This window comes from Styela clava, chromosome 12 (assembly GCF_964204865.1).
Source record: "Styela clava chromosome 12, kaStyClav1.hap1.2, whole genome shotgun sequence".
Classification (NCBI taxonomy): domain Eukaryota; kingdom Metazoa; phylum Chordata; class Ascidiacea; order Stolidobranchia; family Styelidae; genus Styela; species Styela clava.
The window spans coordinates 2,355,409-2,372,512 of NC_135261.1; the positions used below are offsets into that span (position 1 = coordinate 2,355,409).

Consider the following 17,104-nt stretch of genomic DNA (forward strand, 5'->3'; position numbering starts at 1 on the left):
CCACCACTGGTTTAACGCAAATTAGATTCATTTTGAAAATTTAAGATTAACACGATCTGCAAATATAACTGTAGAATACTCGAATATTTTGCTATGAAATCTTCGGACGTAATTGATTTATATTTAATTGCTTTTCTTTAATAGTTTAAGTTTATTCTACAATCTTCAATACGCATTGACAAATAAAAACAGGATTTTCATATTAACATTGCTATAGAATTGCGTAAATAAAATATTACGGTAACATTGAAAATCTATTATCAGTTAGCAGTATTTTATTTTTTCATCATCATGTAAATACACTTTGTACAAACAATAAAAAAAAACGTAAAATTGTATATTCTGGTGAATTTGGGGGCGAACAACCAATACTGGTTATCAAGCAGCGACACTCGTGATTAAGTCTAACAGTAATCAGGGAAAGAAAAGTCAAACATTGTACCATTAAAACGTTCACAGCAACAAACAACGGACCCGTTACATACGAAAATACGACTCCGAGCACCGCCAAATAAGATAACCACAGGAACGACATTCTAAAGACAAGGGAGCTCTGAATGTGGCGCTCTAAAAACGTGCGTGTGGAAGCAACTAATTTTGTTTGCCTACTTTACATGAAGTTGTGTAGAGGGACTGAAACTTATGGGCAGGAGGTATATTCACTTGGCTAACACAGACAGTCCTTGAACCAGTAATAGAACTAAAATAAGGAAAATCGGAATAAAATTATGGCCTAACCCTAACCAGGTACACATACTACGGCAGTACCCCCGAAAACTGTATCGTGTTTCCTTGATAGTTCGGTGAAATTAAAACATTGCACCAAAAGTGCAATTCACGACGACGTAGTGAGTTTAATAAACTAAAATATATGATTGTTCACAGCGAAATTCCACAGTTACGTGTAACCCGCCTCGCCTCTCTTTGTCTGACGGTGTTTGGTGAATATTTTGCAAGTCCTATTTCAAACATCGACCATTAATCCGTAGTTAGCGGGTACCCGCATTTAGAAATAAAACATTAAAAATCGAAAATTAATTTTGGAGAAAACTATAACTCGCAGATGTCAGTGGCGTCATAATGGTTTATATGTACAAAAACACGCTCGCATGTAGCGCCGATCCAATGCTTGAAATGTGAAACTATTACTTGGAATTAATTGTTAATGAAGTTGATTTTCTATTGCCATTCAATGATCATTTACATACGCCGTGATTAGTGGCGGACAAAATCGTATTTTTTAATTAATCGAGTTATTCGAATATTTTTAACGAACACCGAATAATGAGTGTTGTCATTTTAAACCACATTAATTGGGATGTCGGCCGCCGAAACGATCGCCGTGACAATATTTTTTTTTCGGATTTTACTTGAAGACTAAACACAATGCGGCGTTTTTTATTTCATAATTTTGTCATAATCGAAGGCTGCAGTATATTTTTTGTCACCGCGATCGTTTCGGCGGCCGACATTACAATTAATGTTGTTAATTAAACTATTTAGAGCACTTTTTTCTTCACTAGCAAATATTATTTCTCACGCAACGGCGGATATCGCAGTTTGTTTTTTATATTTCGAACAGAAATAGTTTACATCGGCGAAGATGTTAAACACAACTAATAAGGAGTGCATTCACAACACAAATTAATTTTATTCTGAATTTTATCTTCTGTTCAGGATTTGCATCACAGCTTGTAAATTACGGTCCTAATTTCTGGCGAACAATATTATCATGACCCTAGGATGCGATATTTGTGAAGCGGATAGTTGACATTTCTATACTTTTAGATCGTGTCCGTGTTACTTTCGTATCAAAATAAATAAAAAAAACTCCGCAAATTGGTAATCTCATGAATACTCACTGTTGAGTATTCTTGTAACTCAGCTTTGGTTTTAGACACTGGTACTAAACACGTGAATAAATCGGCAATAATGACATTTCTGCGTGTACAAAATAATATTTTTCCCCAATATCTCGAGGAATTTCCATAAAATACATTATTTACCTGTCTTACTTATCTGGTTCGACGTTTCTAAATTTACAAAAACGACGTTGACACGCTTAATGCAGAATTACGAATTGAAAGATATGACGCAAATGGCAAGCAATTTTTTTTTCCATTTATCGTTTCTACCTGTTAGCGATAGCCGTCGGTATATTCTTACCCGTAACTCGTAAGAAATTAATGTTAATAAATTCTATTTTGCTTTTCAATACTTTGCGATTTGTATTAATAAAAGTGTTATTAATAAATTATGTCGGTAACCCTTCTCTCCTCTCGAGCGCCCATAACGGCTCTAAACTTCGTTTCACGGAGAGAAAGGAGAATACGCCTTCCCGAATTGCAATCAACAATTACACATTCTTATTTATCATTATCAGCGCGGAATAAAAAAGATAACATATCGTGAAGACAAAAAAAGTCTGGCGGTGTTGATTGCGTTACGGTTATAACGCACAGATATCGTTTTGACCGCGAAACACGATGCGCGACCGTAAACGACGTAAATGGGTGCTTCAGAAGTGTTTGTACCAATATGGAGGTAACTAATTTTGTTTGCCCACTTTACAACAAGTTGTATAAAGGGACCGAAACCTATGGGCAGGGGGTATATTCATTAGGCTGACACAGACAGTCCCTGAACTCACAATAGAACTAAAATAAGGAATAAAATTATGGCCTAACCCGGTACACATGCTACGAGAGTACCGGTATGGGATTACTCAATGGCGAGGAAGGCGTAACTGACCAGTAATTACGTGAAATCCCTACGCAGAGAGAAGTTCTGCAATCCTCTCGCATATAAGTATTTCCACAGGATTCGGACCCTCTCAAGGTAAAGTGGCAACTCTTAGCACGATGTGCAAAACCACCAGGAATTGATTTTTTTTTCAACAACACTTTGGAAAAACCATTCGCCTTTGGTAATATTAGATATCAGCTTGAAGCGACCCGTTTGGCATAAGGTGCTTAAAAGCATTTTTATGAAAGTTCTAACAAGTGAGGGTACTCCAGAAGTATGTGAACCAAGATGTCGGACACCGGAACGGAGTATGTGTACCAGGTTAGGGTTAGGCCAAAATTTTATTCCAATTTTCCTTATTTTAGTTCCATCACGAATTCGGGAACTAGTCAAGTATTTGTACCTAAAATTATGGCCGAACCCTAATCTGGTACACATACTACGTTTCGGTGTCCGCCATCTTGGTTCACATACTTCGGGAGTACCCAAGTGAGGGACGCCTATTTGTCACACTCAGATGGACTAATCCTTGAACCCACTTCAAAAACAATGATCACTCTTTTCTTATATCGCTATTTATATTTTATCGCTAAGCAAAGACACCCCAAGCTCACCAAGAATTAATATAAAATCAATTACTAATTAATGGCGATTCAAAACAAAGCAAAATTATTTTTCCCAAACGATTCAAAAATTTTTTTGTTAAATAAACTATTTTGGGCTAAATGTTCAAAGTTAGCTTATTGGTGGTTTTTCATGAGAGAGCAAAGTTGATAACATGGCTATTAAATAACATAAAATCCTAGAATCTCTGAATTTTGATAATTGAGGGAGAAATAATAAGACAGCTTTCAAAAAACATAAAATCAACAAATCCCAGAATTTTGACTTGGTAATTTGTGGTTTTTAAAGGCAGTATTTGCACAATATGGGATTAACTATCATAGCTATATAATCCAGGGACGGTCAAGATAAAACTCCATTATTCCGAATACATTCCAAAAACACAATTCGATTTTATCAAATATATCTCAAATTGGCTGATGTTCATATTTATCCCAGAGGAAATGAAAGCTGATAAGGCGGCCATATGGTCAATATGGCGAACCACGGTATCTTGTCCGGCTACCGTTTCATGTTGGGTATAGAACTAGTTGGCCAGGTTTTTTTTCCAAATGCATGGGCTTGCAATGAAATAATATATCTTCATGGAGATGAATTCGGAAGAGCACAAAAAATATCAAAATTTTTCTTTACCATCAGCAATTTTTTAGAATGTATTCTGGTCGAATGCTGGATGTCAAATCTTTGGAAAAAAAATTCCAAAATTGAAGAAAACGGGCGCTCCGGAAGTATTCATACCAAGATGACGCACAACGTGAACAACCCTAACCTGGTACACATACTATGTTCAGGTTGTGCGCCATCTTGGTACGAATACTTCGGGAGCACCAGAAAATGTACCGAGTGCGTCTGGCTATTAAATTCAATTTCGGCATCCCTGGCTATATTAATCAACATAAAATAAAAATCCAATTATTAGAATAATCTCAAATCTTAATACAAATATCTAAATACAATCAGATGTATCCATAAAGCAAAGATAGTTCTATAAATTTCATGTTATGGGTGATAAAATGACATAACAAGTTTTTCATCAGTGGTTGGGCGCCAAAAGGGGGCGTGGACAAATTTTTGAGGGGGCGTGAAGTTAATTAAAAATAAAATTATTTGTTAAATTTGATGCTGCCTATTTTGGATATTTACATTTCTTTTGTCTACATCAAATCTCGAAGCAGGGTTTGTCGGAAGTCGCACTAATAAAATTTATTTCTTTATATGTGCGGATAGCAACAGCCATTTTATGGATTACAAAGCCTTCAAAACGATATTAGTCTGTTAGAACCTATCCAAAAACACGCTAAGGACACGTTCACCAAATAAGGTACCAGAATGTATTTCTATTCCAACAATTTTGATAAAAATCGACACAAAAAAAGTTTGAGTTTAAAGCCAGCCATCCCTACTAAAAATTAATTCTTTTGAACAATTAAAACTGTCAAAAAAAAAGTTTATTTTATTTAAGCTCTTCTAATAAAAGTCTTATTATGATATATGTACAAGATGTGGAGCACACTAAATGGACATACTAAAAACCAAGCAATAGTAAAAAATAGTTCAAGTGTAATATTATTAACATCTGACACAGAGATTCCCAAATTTTTTGAGCCGAGGACCCTCTTTGTGAATCTTATTTTTGACGGACTCCCATCCTACGTCGTATCAATTTATGTGTCTAACCAACGAGATAATGTTTCTTTTGATGAAATAAAATTCACAGAAAGTCTGAATCAATACATACTAATGTTGAATACTGGCAGGCTAACAGCAATTGATAAGATTATGGACGATTTGTATACGTTTCAGACTTTTTCCATATTTTTGCGGACGCCCTGTACAGTCATCACAGACCATAGGGGCCTAACATAAATTTAAGCCGGTAATCAAACAAGCATAAAATTTCTAAAGTTTCAAATAAAATCAGAAAATACCATCGTTACACCATTAAATATATGATATACAGGGTGTCCATAAAGTCCTTTTATAATTTTGATTTTGTTACAAAATCAGTTCTCAACATATTTTAACCAGGTTTGTTGTTTTTAATCAGTAATTGTTCAAGTATTTTTACTTCATTTAATACATCTGTGAGGGCCAAAACCATATATGGTAACAAAAATTCCCTTCGCAACTTCAAAAAATCTAAGACTTTATGGACATTTATGAATTTTTGTTTTCCATTTTCTCAAAATAGGTTTATAAGTTTCGCTCATTTGGGATGATTCCCTTGATAATTTCATCATAAAAATGATAAATTGAAAAATAAAAAAACTATAAACATTTGAAAAATGCTTAGAGCATCTTCATACATTAAATTTTTTTCTGAATATCTTCAATATTCAATTTTATTCAAATTCCCCCTTAAGAACAGTTTTCCCTAAATACCATCACTTTTTTATTTTATCCAAAAAAGAAATCCTATAAAAATTTGAAAATGCTTAAGCATCTTCATACATGAAAATTTTTTTCCATAAATATCATCAAAATAAAATTCTATTCAAAAAATAAGTCCTAAATACATTTAATAAATGCTTAAGCATCTTCATAACAAAAAAATTTTTCCTAAATATCATTAAAATTTAAAGTCTATTCAAAAAAGAAACCCTATAAAATTGTTGTCTGAGAAATACACAGAAAAGTTTTGCTTGGTTTTTAGTATGTCCCTAATCATCTCGCTCTAATCTTTCCTCTTATTCTTGTTCTCGTTGCTTGCCAGAAGAATCATGATGCGACGGAAGAGGTTGATGAAGTCCAAGAAGAGATCGACAGAGTGCCTGGAAGTAATTAATGATAATTAATTAGTGAAATAACGGTTGGTTTATCGGCACTCCCGAAGTATGTGAACCAAGATGTCGGACACCGGAAAGTAGTACGTGTTCTGGTGGTTGCCATCTTGGTTCGCATACTTCTTGATTACCAAAAGTTGTAATTCAATTATGGATTATAAAAGTTGGATTATATTGTAACCATTGATCTAACACAGTCCCAACTTTTTTAGTCTGCGGCCCACTTTTACTGCCATTACTCAGCTCATGACCAGGGATGGCCAATACCGAATAGTTCACTATTTCGAATACATTCGAATTTATTTTTTTCGAATATGAAATTTCGAATACTTCGAAAATAAAATTCACTAATTGAAGCTTATCTAAATGTATGTAAGAATTTCCATACAATAAGCAATGGAATAACTGCTATCTACAAGTTACAACCTAGTTATATTACCAGGCATTTCATATTTGCAGATTATTGCAGTATATATTTTGCAGTATAGTGGTATCGGTGATGGATTTGAATAATCGCGCAACACAAAATCATCCTAGTAAAACGCTCATACTTTTAAATATCAACCATTATCCAAATTATTTGCCAAAAAGCGGGATAAAGTATGAGTTATTTTTCCGACTTGTGACAATTTTTTATACGAATCAAAAAATTTTTATATTCGGAAACTTTACCACACATTTTAAGTCCGCAGATCGCCGTTGTATGTTTGAGTAATAATACTTTTATTATTTTATAAATATGAAAATAGGAAGCAAAAACTATTTATAATCGGGTAGTTTACCACACATTCTAAGTCCACAGATCGCCGTTGTATTTTGTAAATACAAAAATAGGAATCAAAAATTAATATTAATCGCGAGTTTGCCACACAATTTATGTCCACATATTGCCGTGATATTGTGCCGAATATAATTAGTTTTTGATTCTTATTTTCGTACTCACGAAAAAATTGTCACAAGTCGGAGAAAGAATTTATACTTTATCCCGCTTTTTGGGAACTAATTTGGATAATGGTTGCCATTGGTTTGTATTTAAAAGTATGGACTTTTTACTAGGATGATTTTGTGCTGCGTAAAATATTTGAATCCATGACTGATACCACTATTTAAAATGCCTTACCGTGTTAATTTAGTTCTATTATCATAACTCAAATGTTGGTAAATCGGGCAGTTTACCACACATTTTAAGGCACAGATCGCCGTTGCATTTTAGAATTATAATAGTTTTATTATTTTGTAAATACGATTCCAAAATTAAATATAATTGGGCAGTTTACCACGTATTTCATGTCTACAAATACCCGTGGTATTTGGTATTAATACTTTCATTATTTTCTCAATATGAAAATAGGAATCAATATTTAATAATATCGGTCAGTTTACCACACATTTTATGTCCACAGATTGTCCATACAACCATGAGTTACGTTGAACGGAATAAATTAATTCGACATGACATTTTAAATGCTGGTACCAGTCATGGATTGGATTATTTTGCGCAACAAAAAATCATCCTGGTAAAGGATCGATACTTTTAACTATCGTTATCAAAATTATTTGCCAGAAATTATTTTCTAATAAATCAACTTGTTTTTCCAACTTGTGCCAATTTATTGGATATCGTAACAATGACGGCTATAAATACCGTATTTCCCGGCTAATAAGTCCACATGGCAAATAGGACGATGTCTATTTTTAGCACTCAAAAAAGTTTTTTTTCCATATAGGCCTCCAATAAGACTGGTAGAAAAATTGTGTCCCTGTGATATGCGCTAATAATTTTATATGTTTAGAACCAGATCATGTTAGTTTGGTAGAATCATACTCACAGAATTAACTAATATTAACAATTGAGCGGTAAATTCAAGTTGTAAAGCGGCAATCATTTTGGACAACCTATTAACCCGAATGTTAAAATAATTTTGGAATGTGATAAATACTACACTGTACGTCCACGGGCTATTTCACAGCTGTGTTTTCCCGTCCCTGTCCTGTTCTGCTGAATCGGCAAAATGAAAGGGTCCCAAATCACTTTATCTCGGCGGCCGTAACGATAACCGGCCTGCGATTGAATATCATGATTGGCAGACCCTAAGACCCAAATATAAGATTACACAAATCAGGCTTGAGAAGACTAATAAGCAGGCCACATAGAAATGAAATTGGGCCTAGAAAAGCGGTAATTGTCAATTTTTCGACGTGATGGAAATGAATTTGTAAATTAAAAGCCTCGTAGACGAATGTCGGCAATATCCACCCACGCAAACGTGCAAATGTGTCGCAACACTATGAGACGTACGATCGCACAGAATATAAACAATCAAAGTGCCGATTCTATTTCATCGTCATTACAATACGTGAGACAGCGTAAAAAGTCGTTTAAAGAGTCCCGTAAAACGAAACACCACGTTTACGGCGAAAAGTGACTACTATTCGGAATTATTCGAAAATCAGCCGAAAAGGTATTCGAATACTATGATATTCGAATATATTCGAATATTCGATTCGTTTTGGACAACCCTGCTCATGACCAACTCATTCTTTCTGTGCGACCCACAATGAGATGTTAATATATAAGGAATGACCACTATTGTTACTTATCGATCTAAGCATGTTGATAGGTATTTGTCTGTTTGTTTGTTAGACACTTTCGTACCATACACGATATCACACTAAAGCGAGTTTGAATCTGCTCCAAATTTTGCATGTGCATTCAACATACCTCAGACCAGAAGCCTTTTGATATTGGATGAATTATGTCGTATAATTAGCGAGTTATTAATTAATTAGTGATGGGGCACGCGATGTCGCTATTGAGTCGGAGCAAATTTTTTTTTTTTTTTTTTATCATTGACGAGTAAAATATTGAACATGCAGAAGATCGATAAGTCGGTGGTTTCCGATCACTATCTAGTTACTTATCGATCTTAAGATCGGTAAGTATGTTGATAGGTATTTGTCTGTTTGTCTGTCTGTCTGTTTGTCTGTTAGATGAACGCGATATCTCACGAACGCGTGGTTGAATCTGCTCCAAATTTTGCATGTGCATGCATCTTACCTCGGACCAGAAGCCTATAGATTTTGGGTTAATTATGTCGTATAATTAGCGATTTATTAACTAATTACCGATCTAAGATCGATAAGTCTTCGGTCTCCGACCGATATTTTCGTTTCATAATTGTTACATAATGATAATAATGCCATAATTTCCCCATCTAATCAAAAACAGTAACATTTAGAAAAACTCTGCAACCCACCTAAAAACATCTAACACTTACCAGATGTAGTCATTATCGCCATTGACGTGTTTCTCAACGATAAGTTGGGTGTCGTAAAGAATAAATCCGGAGAAAATCGCAATTCCGATATACAAGTTTGCCTGGAAGAGGAGAGTCGATCCAACAAAGATGTTCAGAAGAGAGGCAAAGAGAAGCATTGTCAATCCACTACCACAGATACCTGAAAAAAATAAAAGGCAGAGGAATTTAATATTATTTAGACCAGAGGTGTGCAATCTTTATTACAAAGGGGGGCTGTGGGGCCAGATAGAAGTAACTGGGTGAAGTCGTGGGTTGTGGCTGTTATCATTTAGGCCAGGGGTGTGCAACCTTTATTACAGGGGGGGGGGTCTGTGGGGCCAGATAGAAGTAACTGGGTGAAGTCGTGGGTTGTGGCTGTTATTATTTAGGCCAGGGGTGTGCAACCTTTATTACGGGGGGCCAGATAGAAGTAACTGGGTGAAGTCGTGGGTTGTGGCTGTTATTATTTAGGCCAGGGGTGTGCAACCTTTATTACGGGGGGCCAGATAGAAGTAACTGGGTGAAGTCGTGGGTTGTGGCTGTTATTATTTAGGCCAGGGGTGTGCAACCTTTATCACAGGGGGCCAGATACAAGTAACTGGGTGAAGTCGTGGGTTGTGGCTGTTATTATTTAGGCCAGGGGTGTGCAACCTTTATCACAGGGGGCCAGATACAAGTAACTGGGTGAAGTCGTGGGTTGTGGCTGTTATTATTTAGGCCAGGGGTGTGCAACCTTTATTACAGGGGGGGATAGATACGAGTAACTGGGTGAAGCCTCAGGCCGCAACTTTAAGATATTTAATTTAAGATATCCCTGCTAGTAGTTGAAAGCCGAAACATTTTGGTTATTGCTCTCGCGTTGTTCGCTTCAAACAAGCTAGCTGTTGGAGCATTGTAACGTTAAATTTGGGTCAAGTATAGGCTTTTCAACGCTAGGAATTGGGATGACCTGCGGGCTGCACATAGGCTTGCATGTAATTTACAGAATTCATTTTCAGTTACGTCGGCAAATTTGGAATTATGTAAAGTCATACTTATTGACACACTCAGTTCTAGAAAACATAACGTGTACTCGCATACATCTGGCGCAGCCCAACTCTTCCTGGTGAACAAACGTTAAAGACAAGTGAAAACTTCCAAAGATGGAGATTTATGCGCCTGCGTGAAAGGCGCATACTTATTGACACACTCAGTTCTAGAAAACATAACGTGTACTCGCATACATTTGGCGCAGCCCAACTCTTCCTGGTGAACAAACGTTAAAGACAAGTGAAAACTTTCAAAGATGGAGATTTATGCGCCTGCGTGAAAGGTGCATACTTATTGACACACTCAGTTCTAGAAAACATAACGTGTACTCGCATACATTTGACGCAGCCCAACTCTTCCTCGCGAACAAACGTTAAAGACAAGTGAAAACTTTCAAAGATGGAGATTTATGCGCCCGCGTGAAAAGCGCAGTAGTCTGTAGTACTACGCAAGACTCGAAAACTTTTTGAAATTTCTCGACGAATAAAAACACGCCGACAATGTGTGCGATTGCATGTGTGCGAGTTTGCTTAAAGCAAGATCACCAGATCCTAAATTGGAAGTGAACAGAGTAATGATAGAATAGCTACTCTTCCAACTATAATCCAGGAATAGGGACCTTGTTTTGACAAAATGTACAAAAAAATTGTACTAAAAATCGCCACATACCTCCTAGATAAAGCAGAGATCTTCTTTGTGCATACAAGGCAGCGAGAGTGAAGCAGGCAAAAATAACCGAAGTTGTCATAAATGCAGTGACCACAATCTGTGGGTTAATTTGGATTGTCAAGTTGATCAGGGGTCCTAGTCCAATACCTGGAGTAATACAAAAAAATATATAGAAATTAAAATGTCTGATTGACCCGAAATATATTTGAATCAGAAAAAGTCAAAATGAATAATGTAGTTTTCCAAATATAAATGACATAATATCCTCGCAAATAAGTCGAGTTCAAAAAGTTGTCAAACTAAGGGAACCAGGTTAGGGTTATGGGGGCTCCCGAAGTATGCGAACCAACATGGCGGAGATCGGAACGTAACATGGGTAACAGGTTAGGGTTAGGCGATAATTTTTTTCCAATTTTCCTTATTTTAGTCCTATTATCAGTTCGAAGACTAGCCAAGAGCCTCCCGTAGTATTTATACCTAAAATTATGGCCTAACCCTAACCTAGTACACATATTACATTGCGATGTCCGCCATCTTGGTTCGCATACTTCGGGAGCACCGGGTTATGCCATAAGTTAATTCTGATTTTCCTTATTTTAGTTCTATTACGAGTTCGGGGACTGTCTGTGTTAGCCAAGTGAATATACCCCCTGCTCATAGGTTTCAGTCCCTTTACACAACTTGATGTAAAATAGCCAAACAAAATTAGTTATCTCCATATTGGTACAGACACTTCTGGAGTGTCGTGAAATGTTCTACGCGTTCAACTTACCGGTTGTGAAGCCGAATGCAGACAATATTGCAAGTCTCTTCATTTGGTTTTCTTTGTTGTGCGCAGTCGTTGCCAGCCAGATCATCAGGCCTATGGACACTAGTGCAGTCAAGAGTCCTCCCTGATTTCAAAAATAAAAAAGCGTTGCATTACGGCATAGAACAGGGGTGGTGGGCAAGGGTTTCAGATATCGGGCCAAAAATTTTGCCCATCCTGACTGGCGGGCCATGTGAGTGTGGCATAAAAATTAAATTTTATGAACAAAATTTACAGTGTTACAAGAGCAAAAGTGGAAACAATAAGCCTTGTGTTGAAATTGAATTTAATCGCAATTACCACCAATTGCTTAACCCTTTTTTTTTATTAAATTTTTGATGTCAATGTTTTGCTATTAAACAAAATGTAGAAAATTTTGAAAAAAAGCAAGGCATTTTAAATAACTTGTTGCCCGTTGACACCAAAATTAAATAGTCAGCTATTCTAACTGAGAAACGAATCCCGGTACCCGAGGCAAGATAAATAAACATTAGAAAATTTGGTGCTCCCGAAGTATGCGAACCAAGATGGCGGACATCGGAACGTAACATGGGTAACAGGTTAGGGTTAATCGATAATTTTTTTCCAATTTTCCTTATTTTAGTCCTATTATCAGTTCAAAGACTAGCCAAGAGCCTCCCGTAGTATTTATACCTAAAATTATGGCCTAACCCTAACCTAGTACACATATTACATTCCGATGTCGGCCATCTTGGTTCGCATACTTCGGGAACCTCGAAAATTTGATCAAATAAAAATATATGTCGGAGTTAGATTCTACGCCCTGCGACTGGGTTTACATTGTTTGAAAACAGGATGAAAAACATAAAAAGGATTTTTGTGGTGGCTTAGGAACGAAGATAATTATACTTATTCAAAAATGAGTGTCTGTCAACGGCAAGACGTTGAAATTTGAAAAAAAAAATGTTGTTAACACTAAAGTGAACTCATTGTTAATGTTAATTGTTAAAAAATATAAAAACTAAACACTCAAAGCAAGAAAATGAAGTCACAGAATAAAACAAGGCGCTCCAGAAGAATGTGCAACAGGATAGCGGACACCGGAACGTAGTATGTATACTAGGTTTGGATTAATCTATAAGTTTATTCAATTTTCTTTGATTCAGTTTTATTACAGTTCGGCGACTAGACAGGTGACTCCTGTAGTATTTGTGCCTGAAATTATGGCCTAACCTGGTACACATACTATGTTCCGGTGATCGCCATTTCGGTTCACATACTTCTGAAGTACCTAAAATAAATCTTTAACATTGTTACATATTGTGGAACATTCGTGGCTTCTTGTACAGGTTTTATCAGAGCAAACAGCTTAAAGAACAACAAACTAGATACACAAACCTGGCCAAACTGCATCTTCAAATTCATGTAGGCTCCAACTCCGGCACTTGCCATGGTGATCATCAGGCAAGTGTAAACATTCTTGAGATGTTTCTTTGTCTCTGTGGACCTGATGAAAAATATAAGTTTTTTTTGACTCCAAAATCAGTACTCCTGTAGTGTGTGTACCAGGTTAGGGTTCATAATTTTTATTTCGATTTTCCTTCTTTTAGTTCTATTATGAGTTCGCTGACTGTCTGTGTCTGCCGAGTGAATATACTTCCTTATTTCAGTTCTATTATAAGTTCGGGGACTGTCCGTGTTGGCCAAGTGAATATACCCCCTGCCCATAGGTTTCACTCCCTTTACACATCTTTATATAAAGTAGGCGAACAAAATTAGTTACCTCCATATTGGTACACACACTTCTGGAGCACCCCACAATCAGTATAATAGCAGGGATAACCAAGACAGACTCAATATTCGAAATGATTAGAAATTCGATTTATCAAATTCTTGAATTTCGGAATAATTAGGGAAATATAAGTCTCAGAATATGATCAAAAAGACCATCATTTGAAACTTTATGAATAAGTTATTCACAGTTGTTAGAAATACGACAATGCAATTTTTAAACGACTAAATTAACAGCCCTGATTAAAATAGTACCCTATCAACGTTTTTTTTTCAGAGCCTGTTTTCAAGTTGGTGCAATGATGAATTTTATGGTTGATGGGCATGTAAATTAACGTTTTTTAAACTTTATTACATGTTATGCTCGCCTTCCAGGTATCTCTGCATTTTGTTTGTATGTCTGCTTTTTATGCTGTTTTGTTTTTAAGTCAGAGTACCGAAATAAATGATTGATTGAAGATAGATTCTGATTAAACTTTTGATAAAAAAATTACTTACAGTTGTGAGAAGTCTGACAATGCAGACAACTTTATTGGTCGATTCCCAAAGAGAGTATCCATAATGATGTCACAATAATCTAGTTTTAATACTTTATAATATGTATCTGTAAAATAGTAATAGTTAATAATTAACAGTTATATCTAGGGAGAAAAGGTCGACAAAATGGTGTGATCACACAGTATACGTTGAACATGGTCCATTTTTTTAATTACCTGTAGGGTAGCAGTTCCCAAACTTTTTGTTAAGGGAAAAAAAAATGAGTAGCCTACTCCCGTAGTGTGTCTTCATATCTCAAAAATCTATACCTCTAAGAAACCTCGTTTTCAATACTGCAATTAGATGAAAAAGTAATTCTGTTAATTTTCGAAGCGCACCTGTGCCCTACTCCTTCGGGAATTTCTGCTCTAATGGACACCATCTATCCTATTACTATACATTTAATTTAGAGGTGAACACTTAATTTATACATATTCGAACCTCGAGTTAGAGGCCCGTGTTATAGTAGCATACAAAATCTTTTGACATTAAAAATTACTCTTATCAAGTATTTTCAATAATTTAAAACAAATGGCACTTAAACAGTGCTCACCCCAGTCTTTATCAAACCAAGATGTATGCAATTGAGAGTTCAACATAGATACTCATGAAGTATTTGACTTTGTTACTATTTCTAAATTCTGATTTTTATCTGAAAGTGCACACCCAGTCTCCGCTAAACTAGAACTAATTTGAACCATATCTTAATAAAAATCAATACGTCAAAGAAACCTAATTTACAATACCGCAATTAGGTGAAATAGTGATCAATACTTGTAAAGTAGGTAATCAATACTTAGTATGAGGAAGTAAAAATGTCGGTCAGGGTTGCGCGGGATCTATTACCTTTCCATATATACAGTAGAAAATCTAATTACAAAATTAATTTGTTCCTTAAGCCCTTTTGTGAGTATAAAATTTTGTAAATATGGAGACATTTTACCTGTAAATGCCTCAATCCATTACAATTTCCTTACGAAATGAATTCATTCCAGTAGCCCCTTCATAATTAGCAAATTTTGTAAATATGGAAACATTCTACATTCTACTCATAAATGCCCTAATCCGTTACAAGACCCCACAAAACGCAGACATAATATTTGTATAAACTATAAATAGTGGTTAAAACTGTACACACTCTACACTTTGGATAAGATCAGTCTAGTATGAGAATTGCTTAAGGAGTAATAAACTAATGACCTTTTTGCATTAAATATAAAGTATACTCGTAATTTCCCTAATCCATTACAAGACCCCACAAAACGCAGACATAATATTTGTACAAATTATACATAATTGCTAAAACTGTACATACTCTACACTTTGGATAAGATCAGTCTAGTATGAGAATTGCTTAAGGAGTAATAAACTAATGACCTTTTTGCATTAAATATAAAGTATAATCGTAATTTCCCTAATCCATTACAAGACCCCACAAAACGCAGACATAATATTTGTACAAATTATACATAATTGCTAAAACTGTACATACTCTACACTTAGGATAAGATCAGTCTAGTATGGGAATTGCTATAAGGAGTAATAAACTAATGAAACAACCTTTCTGTACTAAATATATAAAGTTTCAAGATTTGAATTTTTCAAAGTTGTGAGTTAGAACTTCATACTTTCAATGTAAAGTAAAATAGGTTGTTATTGATCTTAGCTTAAGGAAGTATCAGTCTGGGTTATGTGAGGTTAATTACTTTTTCTTCCTCTATATATATATATATGCGTAACATAATGAAGCTATAGCATAACAGCTGGGCTACTCAACTATTTTCAACAAAGTTCCGGTCAGAAAACTTCAAAATTACTGGGTCCGGACATAACAGAAAATTTATTTCAATCGATGATTCAAATACAATATTAAATTAAATACAAGAGCAATGAATGGCTCGCAAATATAGACACAAATGTCTCACATCAGAACGACAAACTGTATAGCTGTGTATTTAAATTGTATCAAAATCATCTAAAACTAAAACGATGTTTATGCTGCTAAAATAAACAAGCAGACACGGTCCTAATTAAATGGTCGAAAGAAAGGTCTGGATTTGAATCACGGTCTGCCAGTTGAGTAGCCCTGTTATAGCATATTTATATATGAAGATGACTATTCCATGCGATTTAACTATTATAAGAACTAAGTACTAACGTATTTGCTCGTTTTGTAGCCCAGGCCCAGGCCCATTTTTTTTTTTTATCAACCAACTCACTAACCGTGCACTTATTCAAATGGCCCTCATTCAAGCACGGGCGCTTGTTATTTTTTATCGTTACAATAATTAATATATTGTTCTCAAGTATGATTTAAACGAGAATAACGAAAATTTTGACTTTTTCTAAGCACCGCAGGTACAAATCCGCAAAAGAAGAAAAGTTTTGCGACGCCCTATCAATATTGAAACGACGGACTTGGGCCTCGCCACGCCCAGTTTGAGAACCATGATGTTACGTAATCAATGCTATCTGTAATGTACTTGGACGCCTGAGGCGTGAGCGTTATCTACCAGCGCTTAAAATTCAACAGCGTTGTGACAAAAGCGCTTCTTATTTCCTATTGTTCTCTACCATTGAAAAATCAGCTTTTACATCAGGCGGGTATTCAAGCACCGGCCCTTATTTATTTATATGTTCTTTTCACACGGGCGGCTATTCAAACGGGCCGTTAATCAAGATCGGGCGGTAAAACGAGCATATACGGTATTCTAAATGAGTCTTATAGCACACTAACACAAATGTATTTCGATCAAAAAATTGCGAGTTGGGACCCCCCCCTCCTTAAATGTAAACAAGGGTCAGACTCCTTGTAAGTCAACTTCATGTTTATTAAAAAACACACACTAGCACAAATG

The 17,104-nt window shown here is 35.6% G+C and overlaps 1 protein-coding gene across 1 annotated transcript; it reads right to left on the reverse strand.

Annotated features, from left to right (window-relative positions):
- Positions 1 to 3,304: 3,304 nt before the first annotated feature.
- LOC120329538 (putative Bax inhibitor 1) lies at positions 3,305 to 14,312 on the reverse strand. The gene is made up of 6 exons (XM_039396185.2): positions 14,208 to 14,312; positions 13,317 to 13,425; positions 11,922 to 12,042; positions 11,150 to 11,296; positions 9,431 to 9,611; positions 3,305 to 6,140 (listed from the first exon to the last, which is right to left on the reverse strand). The coding sequence occupies exons 1-6, from the start codon at positions 14,267 to 14,269 to the stop codon at positions 6,044 to 6,046; spliced, it is 717 nt and encodes a 238-aa protein (XP_039252119.1). The 5' UTR covers positions 14,270 to 14,312; the 3' UTR covers positions 3,305 to 6,043.
- Between the last annotated feature and the right edge of the window lie 2,792 nt (positions 14,313 to 17,104).

What these genes read in the sequence shown, in the direction of transcription:
- LOC120329538 (XM_039396185.2), bottom strand. Translation starts at nt 14,269, where the DNA reads ATGGATACTCTCTTTGGGAATCGACCAATAAAGTTGTCTGCATTGTCA. An exon ending in ATCTCTGCTTTATCTAGGAG is followed by an intron (nt 9,612 to 11,149) that starts GTATGTGGCGAT and finishes TATTTTTTTCAG; the next exon opens with GTATCTGTGGTAGTGGATTG. An exon ending in GGCGATAATGACTACATCTG is followed by an intron (nt 6,141 to 9,430) that starts GTAAGTGTTAGA and finishes AATTACTTCCAG; the next exon opens with GCACTCTGTCGATCTCTTCT.